Source organism: Salvelinus namaycush, chromosome 3, assembly GCF_016432855.1.
Source record: "Salvelinus namaycush isolate Seneca chromosome 3, SaNama_1.0, whole genome shotgun sequence".
NCBI classification, from domain to species: domain Eukaryota; kingdom Metazoa; phylum Chordata; class Actinopteri; order Salmoniformes; family Salmonidae; genus Salvelinus; species Salvelinus namaycush.
In genome coordinates this window covers 8457441-8476783 of record NC_052309.1, presented here as the reverse complement: position 1 = coordinate 8476783, position 19343 = coordinate 8457441, and the positions used below count along the sequence as shown (strand labels likewise).

At 42.6% G+C, this 19343-nt stretch overlaps 1 protein-coding gene across 1 annotated transcript in view; it reads right to left on the bottom strand.

The window, feature by feature from the left end:
• Positions 1–1128: 1128 nt before the first annotated feature.
• The window catches only part of LOC120044775 (DNA-directed RNA polymerase II subunit RPB1-like), a gene marked incomplete at its 5' end in the record, with an annotated part of 40323 nt that continues 22108 nt past the window's right edge, over positions 1129–19343 (bottom strand). Inside the window, 3 exons of the mRNA XM_038989450.1 lie at positions 1129–1547; positions 1602–1773; positions 2038–2205. Coding sequence (XP_038845378.1) covers positions 1129–1547; positions 1602–1773; positions 2038–2205 — 759 coding nt within the window. The remainder of the gene's footprint in view (positions 1548–1601; positions 1774–2037; positions 2206–19343) is intronic.

Below are 19343 nucleotides of genomic sequence, written 5' to 3'. Positions count from 1 at the left end.
TACGGTAAGGAGCTGCCTCTGTCTACAGTAATGAGCTGCCTCTGTCTACGGTAAGGAGCTGCCTCTGTCTACGGTAAGGAGCTGCCTCTGTCTACAGTAATGAGCTGCCTCTGTCTACTGTAATGAGCTGCCTCTGTCTACGGTAAGGAGCTGCCTCTGTCTACGGTAAGGAGCTGCCTCTGTCTACGGTAATGAGCTTCTTCTGTCTCCATTAATGGGCTGCCTCTGTCTCCATTAATGAGCTGCCTCTGTCTACAGTAATGAGCTGCCTCTGTCTACAGTAATGAGCTGCCTCTGTCTACAGTAATGAGCTGCCTCTTTCTACAGTAATGAGCTGCCTCTGTGTACAGTAATGAGCTGCCTCTGTCTACAGTAATGAGCTGCCTCTGTCTACAGTAATGAGCTACCTCTGTCTACAGTAATGAGCTGCCTCTGTCTACAGTAATGAGCTGCCTCTTTCTACAGTAATGAGCTGCCTCTGTCTACAGTAATGAGCTGCCTCTGTCTACAGTAATGAGCTGCCTCTGTCTACAGTAATGAGCTGCCTCTGTCTACAGTAATGAGCTGCCTCTGTCTACAGTAATGAGCTGCCTCTGTCTACAGTAATGAGCTGCCTCTGTCTGTGAAGAGGGAATATCGTGATTTGCAGCAGCAGCAGCTCAGAGCTCATCGTGCCATATAGAGATGGGTTGAGCAGAGGATCAATAGCTTTACTGTGGCCCCTGGCCAGTGGCTCTTTTACTGGGCTGGATGTTGCTTCCAAGCCTGAAGCTCTGGCTCCAACCATCAATACTTTCATTCCAGCAGCCTCCGGGCCCTCACGCATCAACAGTAATCACATAATTTTTTATGTAGGTCTAACACTCTCCCTGGCAAGGTTATACTGCTCTAGCCCGGCCCTGTGTTGAACTGTTAACAGGCTGGGAGGTTGGGCCCTGTGTTGAACTGGTAACAGGCTGGGAGGTTGGGCCCTGTGTTGAACTGGTAACAGGCTGGGAGGTTGGGCCCTGTGTTGAACTGGTAACAGACTGGGAGGTTGGGCCCTGTGTTGAACTGTTAACAGGCTGGGAGGTTGGGCCCTGTGTTGAACTGTTAACAGGCTGGGAGGTTGGGCCCTGTGTTGAACTGTTAACAGGCTGGGAGGTTGGGCCCTGTGTTGAACTGGTAACAGGCTGGGAGGTTGGGCCCTGTGTTGAACTGGTAACAGGCTGGGAGGTTGGGCCCTGTGTTGAACTGGTAACAGACTGGGAGGTTGGGCCCTGTGTTGAACTGGTAACAGACTGGGAGGTTGGGCCCTGTGTTGAACTGGTAACAGGCTGGGAGGTTGGGCCCTGTGTTGAACTGGTAACAGGCTGGGAGGTTGGGCCCTGTGTTGAACTGGTAACAGACTGGGAGGTTGGACCCTGTGTTGAACTGGTAACAGGCTGGGAGGTTGGGCCCTGTGTTGAACTGGTAACAGGCTGGGAGGTTGGGCCCTGTGTTGAACTGGTAACAGACTGGGAGGTTGGGCCCTGTGTTGAACTGGTAACAGGCTGGGAGGTTGGGCCCTGTGTTGAACTGTTAACAGGCTGGGAGGTTGGGCCCTGTGTTGAACTGTTAACAGGCTGGGAGGTTGGGCCCTGTGTTGAACTGGTAACAGGCTGGGAGGTTGGGCCCTGTGTTGAACTGGTAACAGGCTGGGAGGTTGGGCCCTGTGTTGAACTGGTAAGAGACTGGGAGGTTGGGCCCTGTGTTGAACTGGTAACAGGCTGGGAGGTTGGGCCCTGTGTTGAACTGTTAACAGGCTGGGAGGTTGGGCCCTGTGTTGAACTGTTAACAGGCTGGGAGGTTGGGCCCTGTGTTGAACTGTTAACAGGCTGGGAGGTTGGGCCCTGTGTTGAACTGGTAACAGGCTGGGAGGTTGGGCCCTGTGTTGAACTGTTAACAGACTGGGAGGTTGGGCCCTGTGTTGAACTGGTAACAGGCTGGGAGGTTGGGCCCTGTGTTGAACTGGTAACAGGCTGGGAGGTTGGGCCCTGTGTTGAACTGTTAACAGACTGGGAGGTTGGGCCCTGTGTTGAACTGGTAACAGGCTGGGAGGTTGGGCCCTGTGTTGAACTGGTAACAGGCTGGGAGGTTGGGCCCTGTGTTGAACTGGTAACAGGCTGGGAGGTTGGGCCCTGTGTTGAACTGGTAACAAGCTGGGAGGTTGGGCCCTGTGTTGAACTGTTAACAGGCTGGGAGGTTGGGCCCTGTGTTGAACTGGTAACAGGCTGGGAGGTTGGGCCCTGTGTTGAACTGGTAACAGGCTGGGAGGTTGGGCTCTAGTAGTTAAAGGCAATGCTACCAAATACTAATTGAGTGTATGTAAACTTCTGACCCATTGGGAATGTGATGAAAGAAATAAAAGCTGAAATAAATCATTCTCTCTACTATTATTCTGACATTTCACATTCTTAAAATAAAGTGGTGATCCTAACTGACCTAAAACAGGGAATTTTACTAGGATTAAATGTCAGGAATTGTGAAAAACTGAGTTTAACTGTATTTGACTAAGGTAAACTTCCGACATCAACTGTATATATCAACTGTTTTCATTTATTTACTTTTCTGCTCTTTTGCACACCAGTATCTCTATTTGCACATGATCATCTGATGATTTATCACCCCAGTGTTAATCTGCTAAATTGTAATTACAATTGTAAATTGTAATTATTCGCTCCTATGGCCTATTTATTGCCTACCTCCTCATGCCTTTTGCACACATTGTATATAGATTCTCTTTTTTTTTCTTTTTTTCCCCTACTATGTTATTGACTTGTTTATTGTTTACTCCATGTGTAACTCTGTGTTGTTGTCTGTTCACACTGCTATGCTTTATCTTGGCCAGGTCGCAGTTTCAAATGAGAACTTGTTCTCAACTAGCCTACCTGGTTAAATAAAGGTGAAATAAAAAAAACTAAAAAAATATATACCTATATACCTATAAATACCTATATACCTCTATATCTATATATACCTATAAATACCTATATACCTCTATATCTATATATACCTATATACACTATATGTTCAAAAGTACGTGGACACCCCTTCAAATTACTGGATTCGGCTATTTCAGTCACACCCGTTGCTGAAAGGTGTATAAAATCTTCACAGACAAACATTGGCAGGAAGTTGTCTTACTGATGAGCTCAGTGACCTTCAACGTGGCACCGTTAATAGATGCCACCTTTCCAACAATTCAGTTTGTCAAATTTCTGCCCTGATAGTGCTGCCCGGGTCAATTGTAAGTGCTGTTATTGTTTAGTGAAAACGTCTAGGAGCAACAACAGCTTAGACGCGAAGTGGTAGGCCACACAAGCTCACAGAACGGGACCGCTGAGTGCTGAAGCGTGTAAAACTCGTCTGTCCTCGGTTGCAACGCTCAGTACCGAGTTCCAAACTGCCTCTGGAAGCAACGGCACCACAAGAACTGTTCGTCGGGAGATTCATTTAAATGGGTTTCCATGGCCGAGCAACAGCACACAAGACTAAGATCACCATGCGCGATGCCAGGCGTCGGCTGGAGTGGTGTAAAGCTCGCCGCCATTGGACTCTGGAGCAGTAGAAACGCGTTCTCTGGAGTGATGAATCACGCTTCACCATCTGGCAGTCCGACAGACGAATCTGGGTTTGGCGGATGCCAGGAGAACGCTACCTGCCCCAATGCATAGTGTCAACTGTAAAGTTTGGTGGAGGAGGAATAATGGTCTGGGGCTGTTTTTCATGGTTCGGGTTAGTTCCCTTAATTCCAGTGAAGGGAAATCTTAACGCTACAGCGTACAATGACATTCTAGATGATTCTGCTTCCAACTTTGTGGCAACAGTTTGGGGAAGACCCTTTCCTGTTTCAGCATGACATTGCCCTCGTGCACAAAGCGAGGTCCATAAAGAAATTATTTGTCGAGATCAGCGTGGAAGAACTTGACTGGCCTCCACAGAGCTCTGACCTCAACCCCATCAAACACCTTTGGGATGAATTGGAACGCCGACTGCGAGCCAGGCCTAATCGGAAGCAAGTCCCCGCAGCAATGTTCCAACATCTAGTGGAAAGCCTACCCAGAAGAGTGGAGGCTGTTACAGCAGCAAAGGGGGGACCAACTCCATATTAATGCCCATGATTTTGGAATGAGATATTCGGGGAGCAGGTGTCCACATACTTTTGGTCATGTAGTGTACCTATATATAGCCTACAGTGCCTTCGGAAGGTATTCAGACCCCTTGACGTTTTTCACATTTTGTTACATTACAACCTTATTCTAAAATGGATTAAATAAATAAAAATCCTCAGCAATCTACACACAATACTCCATAACGACAAAGTGAGTTGAGACATTTTCACAAATTTATTAAAATAAAAAACAGAAATACTTTAATTACATAAGTAATCTGACCCTTTGCTATGAGACTCGAAATTGAGCTCAGGTGCATCCTGTTTCCATTGATCTTCCTTGAAATGTTTCTACAACTTGATTGGAATCCACCTGTGGTAAAATCAATTGTTTGTACATGATTTGGAAAGACACACACCTGTCTATATAAGGTCCCACAATTGACAATGCATGTCAGAGCAAAAAGCAAGCCATGATGTTGAAGGAATTGTCCGTAGAGCTCCGAGACAGAATTGTTTCGAGGCACATATCTGGGGAAGGGTATCAAAAAACACCTTCCAACAGGACAACGGCCCTGAGCACACATCCAAGACAATGCAGGAGTGTGGCTTCGGGACAAGTCTCTGAATGTCCTTGAGTGGCCCAGCCAGAGCCCGGACTTGAACCCGATCTAACATTTCTGGAGAGACCTGAGAATAGCTCTGCAGCGACTCTCCCCATCCAACCTGATAGATCTTGAGAGGATCTGCAGAGAAGAATGGGAGAAACTCCCCAAGTACAGGTGTGCCAAGTTTGTAGCGTCATACCCAAGACGATTCAAGGCTGTAATCGCTGCCTAAAGTGCTTCAACAGAGTACTGAGTAAAGGGTCTGAATACTTCCAGTAACAGTCAAATGTTTGGACAGAATTACTCATTCAAGGGTTTTTTCTTTATTTTTACTATTTTCTACATTGTATAATAATTGTGAAGACATCAAAATAATGAAATAGCTCATATAGAATCAAGAAGTAACCAAGAAAATGTTAAACAAATACAGTTAAAGGGTGGCTACTTTGAAGATTCTCAAATTTATAATACATTTTGATATGGTTTACACTTTTTTGGTTACTACATGATTCCATATGTGTTATTTAATCGTTTTGATGTCTTCACTATTATTCAACAATGTAGAAAATGGTAAAATAAAGAAAAATCCTGGAATGAGTAGGTGTGTCCAAACTTTTGACTGGTACTGTATGTATATGTGATTTTTCAGTTTTTATTTGTAATAAATTTGCTTAAAAAAATAAAAAAACTTGTTTTTGCTTTGTTATTATGGGGTATTGTGTGTAGATTGTTGAGAAAAAAACTAACAATTTAATACATTTTAGAATAAGGCTGTAAAGAAACAAAATGTGGGAAAAAATCAAAGGGTCTGAATACTTTCTGAATGGACTGTACACTCCTGACTGGTCTGTAGTCATTAGTTACCCGGTTATCTCAGTCAATACAATGAGACATATCATCTGTAGATAGCACACACACACTCTACCAATACAATCAGTCCCCACGGACACTCTGTGACCCATACAATCAGTCCCCTCGGACACTCTGTGACCCATACAATCAGTCCCCTCGGACACTCTGTGACCCATACAATCAGTCCCCTCGGACACTCTGTGACCCATACAATCAGTCCCCTCGGACACTCTGTGACACATACAATCAGTCCCCTCGGACACTCTGTGACACATACAATCAGTCCCCTCGGACACTCTGTGACCAATACAATCAGTCCCCTCGGACACTCTGTGAAACATACAATCAGTCCCCTCGGACACTCTGTGACACATACAATCAGTCCCCTCGGACACTCTGTGACCCATACAATCAGTCCCCTCGGACACTCTGTGACCCATACAATCAGTCCCCTCGGACACTCTGTGACCCATACAATCAGTCCCCTCGGACACTCTGTGACCCATACAATCAGTCCCCTCGGACACTCTGTGACCCATACAATCAGTCCCTTGGACACTTTGTGACCCATACAATCAGTCCCCATGGACACTCTGTGACCCATACAATCAGTCCCCTCGGACACTCTGTGACCCATACAATCAGTCCCCTCGGACACTCTGTGACCCATACAATCAGTCCCCTCGGACACTCTGTGACCCATACAATCAGTCCCCTCGAACACTCTGTGACACATACAATCAGTCCCCTCGGACACTCTGTGACACATACAATCAGTCCCCTCGGACACTCTGTGACCCATACAATCAGTCCCCTCGGACACTCTGTGACCCATACAATCAGTCCCCTCGGACACTCTGTGACACATACAATCAGTCCCCTCGGACACTCTGTGACCCATACAATCAGTCCCCTCGGACACTCTGTGACCCATACAGTCAGTCCCCATGGACACTCTGTGACCCATACAATAAGTCTTCCTGGACACATACAATCAGTCCCCATGTACACCCTGTGACCCATACAATAAGTCTTCCTGGACACTCTGTGACCCATACAATCAGTCCCCTCGGACACTCTGTGACCCATACAATCAGTCCCCTCGGACACTCTGTGACCCATACAGTCAGTCCCCATGGACACTCTGTGACCCATACAATAAGTCTTCCTGGACACTCTGTGACCCATACAGTCAGTCCCCATGTACACTCTGTGACCCATACAATAAGTCTTCCTGGACACTCTGTGACCCATACAGTCAGTCCCCATGTACACTCTGTGACCCATACAGTCAGTCCCCATGTACACTCTGTGACCCATACAATAAGTCTTCCTGGACACTCTGTGACACATACAGTCAGTCCCCTCGGACACTCTGTGACCCATACAATCAGTCCCCATGGACACTCTGTGACCCATACAGTCAGTCCCCATGGACACTCTGTGACCCATACAATAAGTCTTCCTGGACACTCTGTGACCCATACAATAAGTCTTCCTGGACACTCTGTGACCCATACAGTCAGTCCCCATGTACACTCTGTGACCCATACAATAAGTCTTCCTGGACACTCTGTGACCCATACAATCAGTCCCCATGGACACTCTGTGACCCATACAGTCAGTCCCCATGGACACTCTGTGACCCATACAGTCAGTCCCCATGGACACTCTGTGACCCATACAGTCAGTCCCCATGTACACTCTGTGACCCATACAGTCAGTCCCCATGTACACTCTGTGACCCATACAATCAGTCCCCATGTACACTCTGTGACCCATACACACTTTTGGGTGTGTCACGACTGCAAATCAATCTTTTTAGAAATATTTGAAAATGGACCCTGGATATGATCTATCAAGTGGAGCATGATTAACTAAGCTATAATATATCTGGCCTACTGCAGAGCCATGTCTATAGATATATCTGGCCTATTGCAGAGCCATGTCTATAGATATAGATATATCTGGCCTACTGCAGAGCAACGTCTATAGATATATCTGGCCTATTGCAGAGCCATGTCTATAGATATAGATATATCTGGCCTACTGCAGAGCCATGTCTATAGATATATCTGGCCTACTGCAGAGCCATGTCTATAGATATAGATATATCTGGCCTGCTGCATAACCATGTCTATAGATATATCTGGCCTGCTGCAGAGCCATGTCTATAGATATAGATATATCTGGTCTACTGCAGAGCCACGTCTATAGATATATCTGGCCTGCTGCAGAGCCATGTCTATAGATATAGATATATCTGGTCTACTGCAGAGCCACGTCTATAGATATATCTGGCCTACTGCAGAGCCATGTCTATAGATATAGATATATCTGGCCTACTGCAGAGCCACGTCTATAGATATATCTGGCCTATTGCAGAGCCATGTCTATAGATATAGATATATCTGGCCTATTGCAGAGCCATGTCTATAGATATAGATATATCTGGCCTACTGCAGAGCCATGTCTATAGATATATCTGGCCTGCTGCAGAGCCACGTCTATAGATATATCTGGCCTACTGCAGAGCCATGTCTATAGATATAGATATATCTGGTCTACTGTAGAGCCACGTCTATAGATATATCTGGCCTACTGCAGAGCCATGTCTATAGATATAGATATATCTGGCCTACTGCAGAGCCACGTCTATAGATATATCTGGCCTATTGCAGAGCCATGTCTATAGATATAGATATATCTGGCCTATTGCAGAGCCATGTCTATAGATATAGATATATCTGGCCTACTGCAGAGCCATGTCTATAGATATATCTGGCCTGCTGCAGAGCCACGTCTATAGATATATCTGGCCTACTGCAGAGCCATGTCTATAGATATAGATATATCTGGCCTACTGCAGAGCCACGTCTATAGATATATCTGGCCTATTGCAGAGCCATGTCTATAGATATAGATATATCTGGCCTACTGAAGAGCCATGTCTATAGATATATCTGGCCTGCTGCAGAGCCATGTCTATAGATATAGATATATCTGGCCTATTGCAGAACCATGTCTATAGATATATCTGGCCTACTGCAGAGCCATATCTATAGATATAGATATATCTGGCCTACTGCAGAGCCATGTCTATAGATATAGATATATCTGGCCTACTGCATAACCATGTCTATAGATATAGATATATCTGGCCTACTGCAGAGCCATGTCTATAGATATAGATATATCTGGCCTACTGCAGAGCAACGTCTACAGATATAGATATATCTGGCCTACTGCAGATCAACGTCTATAGATATATCTGGCTTACTGCAGAGCCATGTCTATTGATATAGATATATCTGGCCTATTGCAGAACCATGTCTATAGATATATCTGGCCTACTGCAGAGCCATGTCTATAGATATAGATATATCTGGCCTATTGCAGAACCATGTCTATAGATATATCTGGCCTACTGCAGAGCCATGTCTATAGATATAGATATATCTGGCCTACTGCAGAGCAACGTCTACAGATATAGATATATCTGGCCTACTGCAGATCAACGTCTATAGATATATCTGGCCTACTGCAGAGCCATGTCTATTGATATAGATATATCTGGCCTATTGCAGAACCATGTCTATAGATATATCTGTCCTACTGCAGAACCATGTCTATAGATATATCTGGCCTATTGCAGAACCATGTCTATAGATATATCTGGCCTACTGCAGAACCATGTCTATAGATATAGATATATCTGGCCTAATGCAGAGCCACGTCTATAGATATAGATATATCTGGCCTACTGCAGAGCAACGTCTACAGATATAGATATATCTGGCCTACTGCAGAGCAACGTCTATAGATATATCTGGCCTACTGCAGAGCCATGTCTATAGATATATCTGGCCTACTGCAGAGCCACGTCTATAGATATATCTGGCCTATTGCAGAGCCATGTCTATAGATATAGATATATCTGGCCTACTGAAGAGCCATGTCTATAGATATATCTGGCCTGCTGCAGAGCCATGTCTATAGATATAGATATATCTGGCCTATTGCAGAACCATGTCTATAGATATATCTGGCCTACTGCAGAGCCATATCTATAGATATAGATATATCTGGCCTACTGCAGAGCCATGTCTATAGATATAGATATATCTGGCCTACTGCATAACCATGTCTATAGATATAGATATATCTGGCCTACTGCAGAGCCATGTCTATAGATATAGATATATCTGGCCTACTGCAGAGCAACGTCTACAGATATAGATATATCTGGCCTACTGCAGATCAACGTCTATAGATATATCTGGCTTACTGCAGAGCCATGTCTATTGATATAGATATATCTGGCCTATTGCAGAACCATGTCTATAGATATATCTGGCCTACTGCAGAGCCATGTCTATAGATATAGATATATCTGGCCTATTGCAGAACCATGTCTATAGATATATCTGGCCTACTGCAGAGCCATGTCTATAGATATAGATATATCTGGCCTACTGCAGAGCAACGTCTACAGATATAGATATATCTGGCCTACTGCAGATCAACGTCTATAGATATATCTGGCCTACTGCAGAGCCATGTCTATTGATATAGATATATCTGGCCTATTGCAGAACCATGTCTATAGATATATCTGTCCTACTGCAGAACCATGTCTATAGATATATCTGGCCTATTGCAGAACCATGTCTATAGATATATCTGGCCTACTGCAGAACCATGTCTATAGATATAGATATATCTGGCCTAATGCAGAGCCACGTCTATAGATATAGATATATCTGGCCTACTGCAGAGCAACGTCTACAGATATAGATATATCTGGCCTACTGCAGAGCAACGTCTATAGATATATCTGGCCTACTGCAGAGCCATGTCTATAGATATATCTGGCCTAATGCAGAGCCACGTCTATAGATATAGATATATCTGGCCTACTGCATAACCATGTCTATAGATATATCTGGCCTACTGCATAACCATGTCTATAGATATAGATACATCTGGCCTAATGCAGAGCCATGAATATACAGTTGAAGTCAGAAGTTTACATACACTTAGGTTGGAGTCATTAAAACTTATTTTCAACCACTCCACAAATTTGTTGTTAACAAAAAACAGTTTTGGCAAGTCGGTTAGAACATCTACTTTGTGCATGACACAAGTAATTTTTCCAACAATTGTTTACAGACAGATTATTTCACTTATAATTCACTGTATCACAATTCCAGTGAGTCAGAAGTTTACAGACAATAAGTTGACTGTGCCTTTAAACAGCTTGGAAAATTCCAGAAAATGATGTTATGGCTTTAGAAGCTTCTGATAGGCTAATTGAAATGATTTGATTCAATTGGAGGTGTACCTATGGATGTATTTCAAGGCCTACCTTCAAACTCAGTGCCTCTATGCTTGACATCATGGGAAAATCAAAAGGAAATCAGCCAAGACCTCAGAAAAAAATTGTAGACCTCCAAGTCTGGTTCATCCTTGGGAGCAATTTCCAAACACCTGAAGGTACCATGCTCATCTGTACAAACAATAGTACGCAAGTATAAACACCATGGGACCACGCAGTCGTCATACCGCTCAGGAAGGAGACGCGTTCTGTCTCCTAGAGATGAACGCACTTTGGTGTGAGAAGTGCAAATCAATCCCAGAACAACAGCAAAGGACCTTGTGAAGAAGCTGGAGGAAACAGGTACAAAAGTATCTATATCCACAGTAAAACGAGTCCTATTTCGACATAACCTGAAAGGCCGCTCAGCGAGGAAGAAGCCACTGCTCCAAAACCGCCATTAAAATAGCCAGACTACGGTTTGCAACTGCACATGTGGACAAATATCGTACTTTTTGGAGAAATGTCCTCTGGTCTGATGAAACAAAAAATAGAACTGTTTGGCCATAGTGACCATTGTTATGTTTGGAGGAAAAAGGGGGAGGCTTGCAAGCTGAAGAACACCATCCCAACCGTGAAGCACGGGGGTGGCAGCATCATGTTGTGGGGGTGCTTTATTGCAGGAGGGACTGGTTCACTTCACAAAATAGATGGCATCATGAGAATGGAAAATGATGTGGATATATTGAAGCAACATCTCAAGACATCAGTCAGGAAGTTTAAGCTTGGTCACAAATGGGTCTTCCAAATGGACAATGACCCCAAACATACCTCCAAAGTTGTGGCAAAATGGCTTAAGAACAACAAAGTCAAGGTATTGGAGTGTCCATCACAAAGCCCTGACCTCAATCCCATAGAAAATTTGTGGGCAGAACTGAAAAAGAGAACACCATCCTCACAGTTAAGCATGGTGGAGGTAGCATCATGCTGTGGGGATGTTTTTCATCGGCAGGGACTGAGAAACTGGTCAGAATTGAAGGAATGATGGATGGCACTAAATACAGGGAAATTCTTGAGGGAAACCTGTTTCAGTCCCCCAGAGATTTGAGACTGGGGCAGAGGTTCACCTTCCAGCAGGACAATGACCCTAAGCATACTGCTAAAGCAACACTCGAGTGGTTTAAGGAGAAACATTTAAATGTCTTGGAATGGCCTAGTCAAAGCCCAGACCTCAATCCAATTGAGAATCTGTGGTATGACTTAAAGATTGATGTACACCATCGGAACCCATCCAACTTGAAGGAGCTGGAGCAGTTTTGCCTTGAAGAATGGGCAAAAATCCCAGTGGCTAGATGTGCCAAGCTTATAGAGACATACCCCAAGAGACTTGCAGCTGTAATTTCTGCAAAACGTGGCTCTACAAAGTATTGACTTTGGGGCGTGAATAGTTTCGCTCAAGTGCACGCTCAAGTTTTCTTGAGTTCTTATTTTTTTGTCTTATTTCTTGTTTGTTTCACAATAACAAATATTTAGCATCTTCAAAGTGGTAGGCATGTTGTGCAAATCAAATGATACAACCCCCCAAAAAATCTATTTTAATTCCAGGTGTTAATAAGGCAACAAAATAGGAAAAATGCCAAGGGGGGTGAATATTTTCGCAAGCCACTGTATATGTACACTGAGTATAACATTAGGAACACCTGCTCTTTCCATGACATCTACTGACCAGGTGAATCCAGGTGAAAGATATGATCCCTTATTGATGTCACTATTTAAATCCACTTCAATCAGTGTAGATTGAAGGGGAGGAGACAGGTTAATTGAGACATGGATTGTGTATGTGTGCCATTCAGAGGGTGAATGGGCAAGACAAAATATTTAAGTGCCTTTGAAAGGGGTATGGTAGTAGGTGACAGGCACACCGGTTTGAGTGATTCAAGAACTGCAACACTGCTGGGTTTTTCACGCTCAACAGTTTCTCGTTTGTATCAAGAATGGTCCACCACCCAAAGGACATCCAGCCAACTTGACACAACTGTGGGAAGCATTGGAGTCAACATGGGCCAGCATCCCTGTGGAACACACACACACACACAGCGTCAGCCTGCGGCCTTGTCCAGGGTGTAGAGTGTTGTCTCCCTGGGCCTTGGTAAATCCAAATTGGCCCAGCAGCTCTAGTTCCATTAATCAGGTCTGATGACAGTATTCAGCTCCCATTGCTGCAGCTCAGATGAGCATCAGACCAGACTAGTCGATCAACTGATATTTCATCATCGAGGCGCCAGCAGATACAACCGACGAGAGGTTGCCATGGAAATGGCAGTGTCTGTGTTTGTGTGCGTGCGTGGATGTGTCGGTCGCGGTGGTACAGGGGTATGTGGACGGTGTCCGCCCTGAGGTTGGAAGGTTTGGAGTTTAATCCCCGGCCAAGTCATACCAAAGGCTGTAAAAATGGGACTCGATGCATCTCTGTTTAGCACTCAGTATGAAGGAAATAGATTGTGGGTAAGGCCCTAGTGTCCTGTCCAGGGGTGTACTGGTATATCAAGCTTCCTCACACTACAGAAACAGGAGATAGACTAGTGTCCTGTCCAGGGGGTGTACTTGTATATCAAGCTTCCTCACACTACAGAAACAGGAGATAGACTAGTGTCCTGTCCAGGGGGTGTACTTGTATATCAAGCTTCCTCACACTACAGAAACAGGAGATAAACTAGTGTCCTGTCCAGGGGGTGTACTTGTATATCAAGCTTCCTCACACTACAGAAACAGGAAATAGACTTCAACTCCTATGAGCCGTTCTACTTAGTCTAAAGCAGTTTTTTAAAAGTAGTGCACAGTTAACTGATCGGGGTGCAATTTGGGACGCACAGCTAGGCTTCATGTTGTACACAGCAACAACACAACACAGTACAGACTGGAGTGGCCTTGGGAATAACACATTGTGAGAAGTGCCATGTGTTGAACTAGGAGCATCAGACAGACACCATTTGTTATTTTTACGAGTATTATTTTAGGGGGTGGATCAGCTTTAATATTGCAGGTAGATTGTAGTTTCTTCCATTAATGTAATTATCTGCATCATTTCCAATATATATATATATTATTATTTTAACTATATATATATAAATATATATATTTTTTGAATATATTTTCCTTCTTCATTATATTTCCCCTATCCTTACCATCCCTCCCTTAATTGGAGTAAACTCGTGGATAACAACCCTTAGTCTTCTACTTCCCAAGCTGGTTGGGCTACAACTAAGCCAGACTGTCAGCTTTAGACAAACAATGTTTTGATTTGACCTTAACATTCAAATCGAGCTTTGCAAAGTGTTTTTTACTACTAAATACTACATTATAAATACTACATTATAAATACTGCATTATAAACACTACAATATAAATACTGCTTTCTAAATACTACATTATAAATACCACATTATAAATACTACATTATAAATACTGCATTATAAATACTGCATTATAAATACTGCATTATAAATACTACATTATAAATACTACATTATAAATACCACATTATAAATACCACATTATAAATACCATATTATAAATACTGCATTATAAACACTACAATATAAATACTGCATTATAAATACCACATTATAAATACCACATTATAAATACTACATTATAAATACTGCATTATAAATACTGCATTATAAATACTGCATTATAAATACTACATTATAAATACCACATTATAAATACCATATTATAAATACTGCATTATAAATACTGCATTATAAATACTGCATTATAAATACTGCATTATAAATACTACATTATAAATACCGCATTATAAATACTGCATTATAAATACTGCATTATAAATACTACATTATAAATGCTGCGTTATAAATACCACATTATAAATACTACGTTATAAATACCACATTATAAATACTGCATTATAAATCCTACATTATAAATACTGCATTATAAATACTACATTATAAATTCCACATTATAAATACTACATTATAAATACTACATTATAAATACTACATTATAAATACTACATTATAAATACTGCATTATAAATCCTACATTATAAATCCTACATTATAAAAACTACATTATAAATACCACATTATAAATACTACAATATAAATACTACATTATAAATACTACATTATAAATACTACATTATAAATGCTGCGTTATAAATACCACATTATAAATACTACATTATAAAAACTACATTATAAATACTACAATATAAATACTACATTATAAAAACTACATTATAAATACTACATTATAAATATTGCATTATAAATACTACATTATAAAAACGACATTATAAATACTACATTATAAAAACTACATTATAAATACTACATTATACATTATAAATACTACATTATAAAAACCACATTATACATACTACATTATAAATACTTCATTATAAATACGACATTATAAATACGACATTATAAATACTACATTATAAATACTACATTATAAATACTGCATTCTAAAAACTACATTATAAATACCACATTATAAATACTACATTATAAATACTGCATTATAAATACTACATTATACATACCACATTATAAATACTGCATTATAAATACTACATTATATATACTTCATTATAAATACTGCATTATAAAAACTACAGTATAAATACCACATTATAAATACTACATTATAAATACGACATTATAAATACTACATTATAAATACTTCATTATAAATACTGCATTATAAAAACTACATTATAAATACCACATTATAAATACTACATTATAAATACTACATTATAAATACTACATTATACATACCACATTATAAATACTGCATTATAAATACTACATTATATATACTTCATTATAAATACTGCATTATAAAAACTACATTATAAATACCACATTATAAATACTACATTATAAATACTACATTATAAATACTACATGATAAATACTTCATTATAAATACCGCATTATAAATACTACATTAGAAAAACTACATTATAAATACTGCATTATAAATACTACAGTATTTACATTTTACAGACACAGTATATTTTACATTAGTAATCTTTTGTTGTTTTTAGTCCCGACTTTAGCTGGACTTGTTTGTTACCGAGATGGGAGAGGCAACTCTGGGACACAAATACCTCCTACATGAATGATACAACATCGAACACACCGTAACCAAAACAGTAACACACACACACCGTAACCAAAACAGTAACACACACACACACCGTAACCAAAACAGTAAACACACACACACCGTAACCAAAACAGTAAACACACACACACCGTAACCAAAACAGTAAACACACACACACCGTAACCAAAACAGTAAACACACACACACCGTAACCAAAACAGTAACACACACACACCGTAACCAAAACAGTAACACACACACCGTAACCAAAACAGTAAACACACACACCGTAACCAAAACAGTAACACACACACACCGTAACCAAAACAGTAACACACACACCGTAACCAAAACAGTAAACACACACACCGTAACCAAAACAGTAAACACACACACCGTAACCAAAACAGTAACACACACACACCGTAACCAAAACAGTAAACACACACACCGTAACCAAAACAGTAAACACACACACACCGTAACCAAAACAGTAACACACACACACCGTAACCAAAACAGTAACACACACACACCGTAACCAAAACAGTAACACACACACACCGTAACCAAAACAGTAACACACACACACCGTAACCAAAACAGTAAACACACACACACCGTAACCAAAACAGTAAACACACACACACCGTAACCAAAACAGTAACACACACACACCGTAACCAAAACAGTAACACACACACACCGTAACCAAAACAGTACACACACACACACACACACACACACACACACACACACACACACACACACACACACACACACACACACACACACACACACACACACACACACACACAGTAACAAAAACAGTAAAACACACACACACACACACACACACACACACACACACACACACACACACACACACACACACACACACACACACACACACACACACACACACACAGGAGAGACAGGGAGAGAGAAGTGGAGAGACGTAAAGAGGAGAGGAGAGACAGGGAGAGGAGTAGAGATACGTAAAGAGGAGAGACAGGGAGAGGAGTAGAGAGACGTAAAGAGGAGAGACAGGGAGAGGAGTAGAGATACGTAAAGAGGAGAGGAGAGACAGGGAGAGGAGTAGAGAGACGTAAAGAGGAGAGACAGGGAGAGGAGTAGAGATACGTAAAGAGGAGAGGAGAGACAGGGAGAGGAGTAGAGATACGTAAAGAGGAGAGACAGGGAGAGGAGTAGAGATACGTAAAGAGGAGAGGAGAGACAGGGAGAGGAGTAGAGATACGTAAAGAGGAGAGACAGGGAGAGGAGTAGAGATACGTAAAGAGGAGAGGAGAGACAGGGAGAGGAGTAGAGATACGTAAAGAGGAGAGGAGAGACAGGGAGAGGAGTAGAGAGACGTAAAGAGGAGAGACAGGGAGAGGAGTAGAGAGACGTAAAGAGGAGAGACAGGGAGAGAAGTAGAGAGACGTAAAGAGAGAGGAGAGACAGGGAGGTAGGAGTAGAGAGCAAAGGAGAGACAGGGAGAGGAGTAGAGAGACGTAAAGAGGAGAGACAGGGAGAGGAGTAGAGATACGTAAAGAGGAGAGACAGGGAGAGGAGTAGAGAGACGTAAAAGAGAGAGAGACAGGGTAGAGAGTAGAGAGACGTAAAGAGGAGAGGAGAGACAGGGAGAGGAGTAGAGAGACGTAAAGAGGAGAGAAGAGACAGAGGAGAGAGGAGTAGAGATCTTAAGAGGAGAGACAGGGAGAGGAGTAGAGATACGTAAAGAGGAGAGACAGGGAGAGGAGTAGAGATACGTAAAGAGGAGAGACAGGGAGAGGAGTAGAGATACGTAAAGAGGAGAGACAGGGAGAGGAGTAGAGAGACGTAAAGAGGAGAGACAGGGAGAGGAGTAGAGAGACGTAAAGAGGAGAGGAGAGACAGGGAGAGGAGTAGAGAGACGTAAAGAGGAGAGAAGAGACAGGGAGAGGAGTAGAGATACGTAAAGAGGAGAGACAGGGAGAGGAGTAGAGATACGTAAAGAGGAGAGAAGAGACAGGGAGAGGAGTAGAGATACGTAAAAGAGGAGAGGAGAGACAGGGAGAGGAGTAGAGAGACGTAAAAGAGAGGAGAGACAGGGAGGAGGAGAGAACGTAAAGAGAAGAGACAGGGAGAGGAGTAGAGAGACGTAAAGAGGAGAGGAGAGACAGGGAGAGGAGTAGAGACGTAAAGAGGAGAGGAGAGACAGGGAGAGGAGTAGAGAGACATAAAGAGGAGAGACAGGGAGAGAGTAGAAGAGACATAAGAGGAAGACAGGAGGAGGAGTAGAGAGACGTAAAGAGGAGAGAAGAGACAGGGAGAGGAGTAGAGATACGTAAAGAGGAGAGACAGGGAGGAGTAGAGAAACGTAAGAGGAGAGAAGAGACAGGGAGAGGAGTAGAAAGACGTAAAGGGAGGGAGACGGGAGAGGAGTAGAGATACTAAAGAGGAGAGACAGGGAGAGGAGTAGAGATACGTAAGAGGAGAGAAGAGACAGGGAGAGGTAGAGATACGTAAAGAGGGAGGAGAGACAGGGAGAGGAGTAGAGATACGTAAAGAGGAGAGAGAGACAGGGAGAGGAGTAGAGATACGTAAAGAGGAGAGGACGGGAGAGGAGTAGAGAGACGTAAGAGGAGAGACAGGGAGAGGAGTAGAGAGACGTAAAGAGGAGAGACAGGGAGATGGAAGAAGACTAAAAGAGGGAGGAGACAGGGAAGGAGTAGAGAACGTAAAGAGGAGAGACAGGAGAGGAGTAGAGAGACGTAAGAGGAGAGGAGAGACAGGGAGAGGAGATAGAGATACGTAAAGAGGAGAGAGAGACAGGGAGAGGAGTAGAGATACGTAAAAGAGGAGAGGAGAGACGGGAGAGGAGTAGAGATGTAAAGAGAGGAAGACAGGGAGAGGAGTAAGATACGTAAAGAGGAGAGACAGGGAGAGGAGTAGAGAGACGTAAAGAGGAGAGACAAGGGAGAGGAGTAGAGAGCCGTAAAGGGAGAGACAGGGAAGGAGTATATAGACGTAAGAGGAGATACAGGGAGACGTAGTAGAGAGACGTAAAGAGGAGAGAGAGACAGGGAGAGGAGTAGAGAGGACGTAAGGGGAGACGGAGAGGATAAGATAAGTAAAGAGGAGAGACAGGGAGAGGAAGTAGAGATACGTAGAAGAGGAGAGACAGGGAGGAGTGAGAGACGTAAAGAGGAGAGGAGAGACAGGGAGAGGAGTAGAGAGACGTAAAGAGGAGAGACAGGGAGAGGATAGTAAGAGACCGTACTAAGAGGAGACAGGGAGG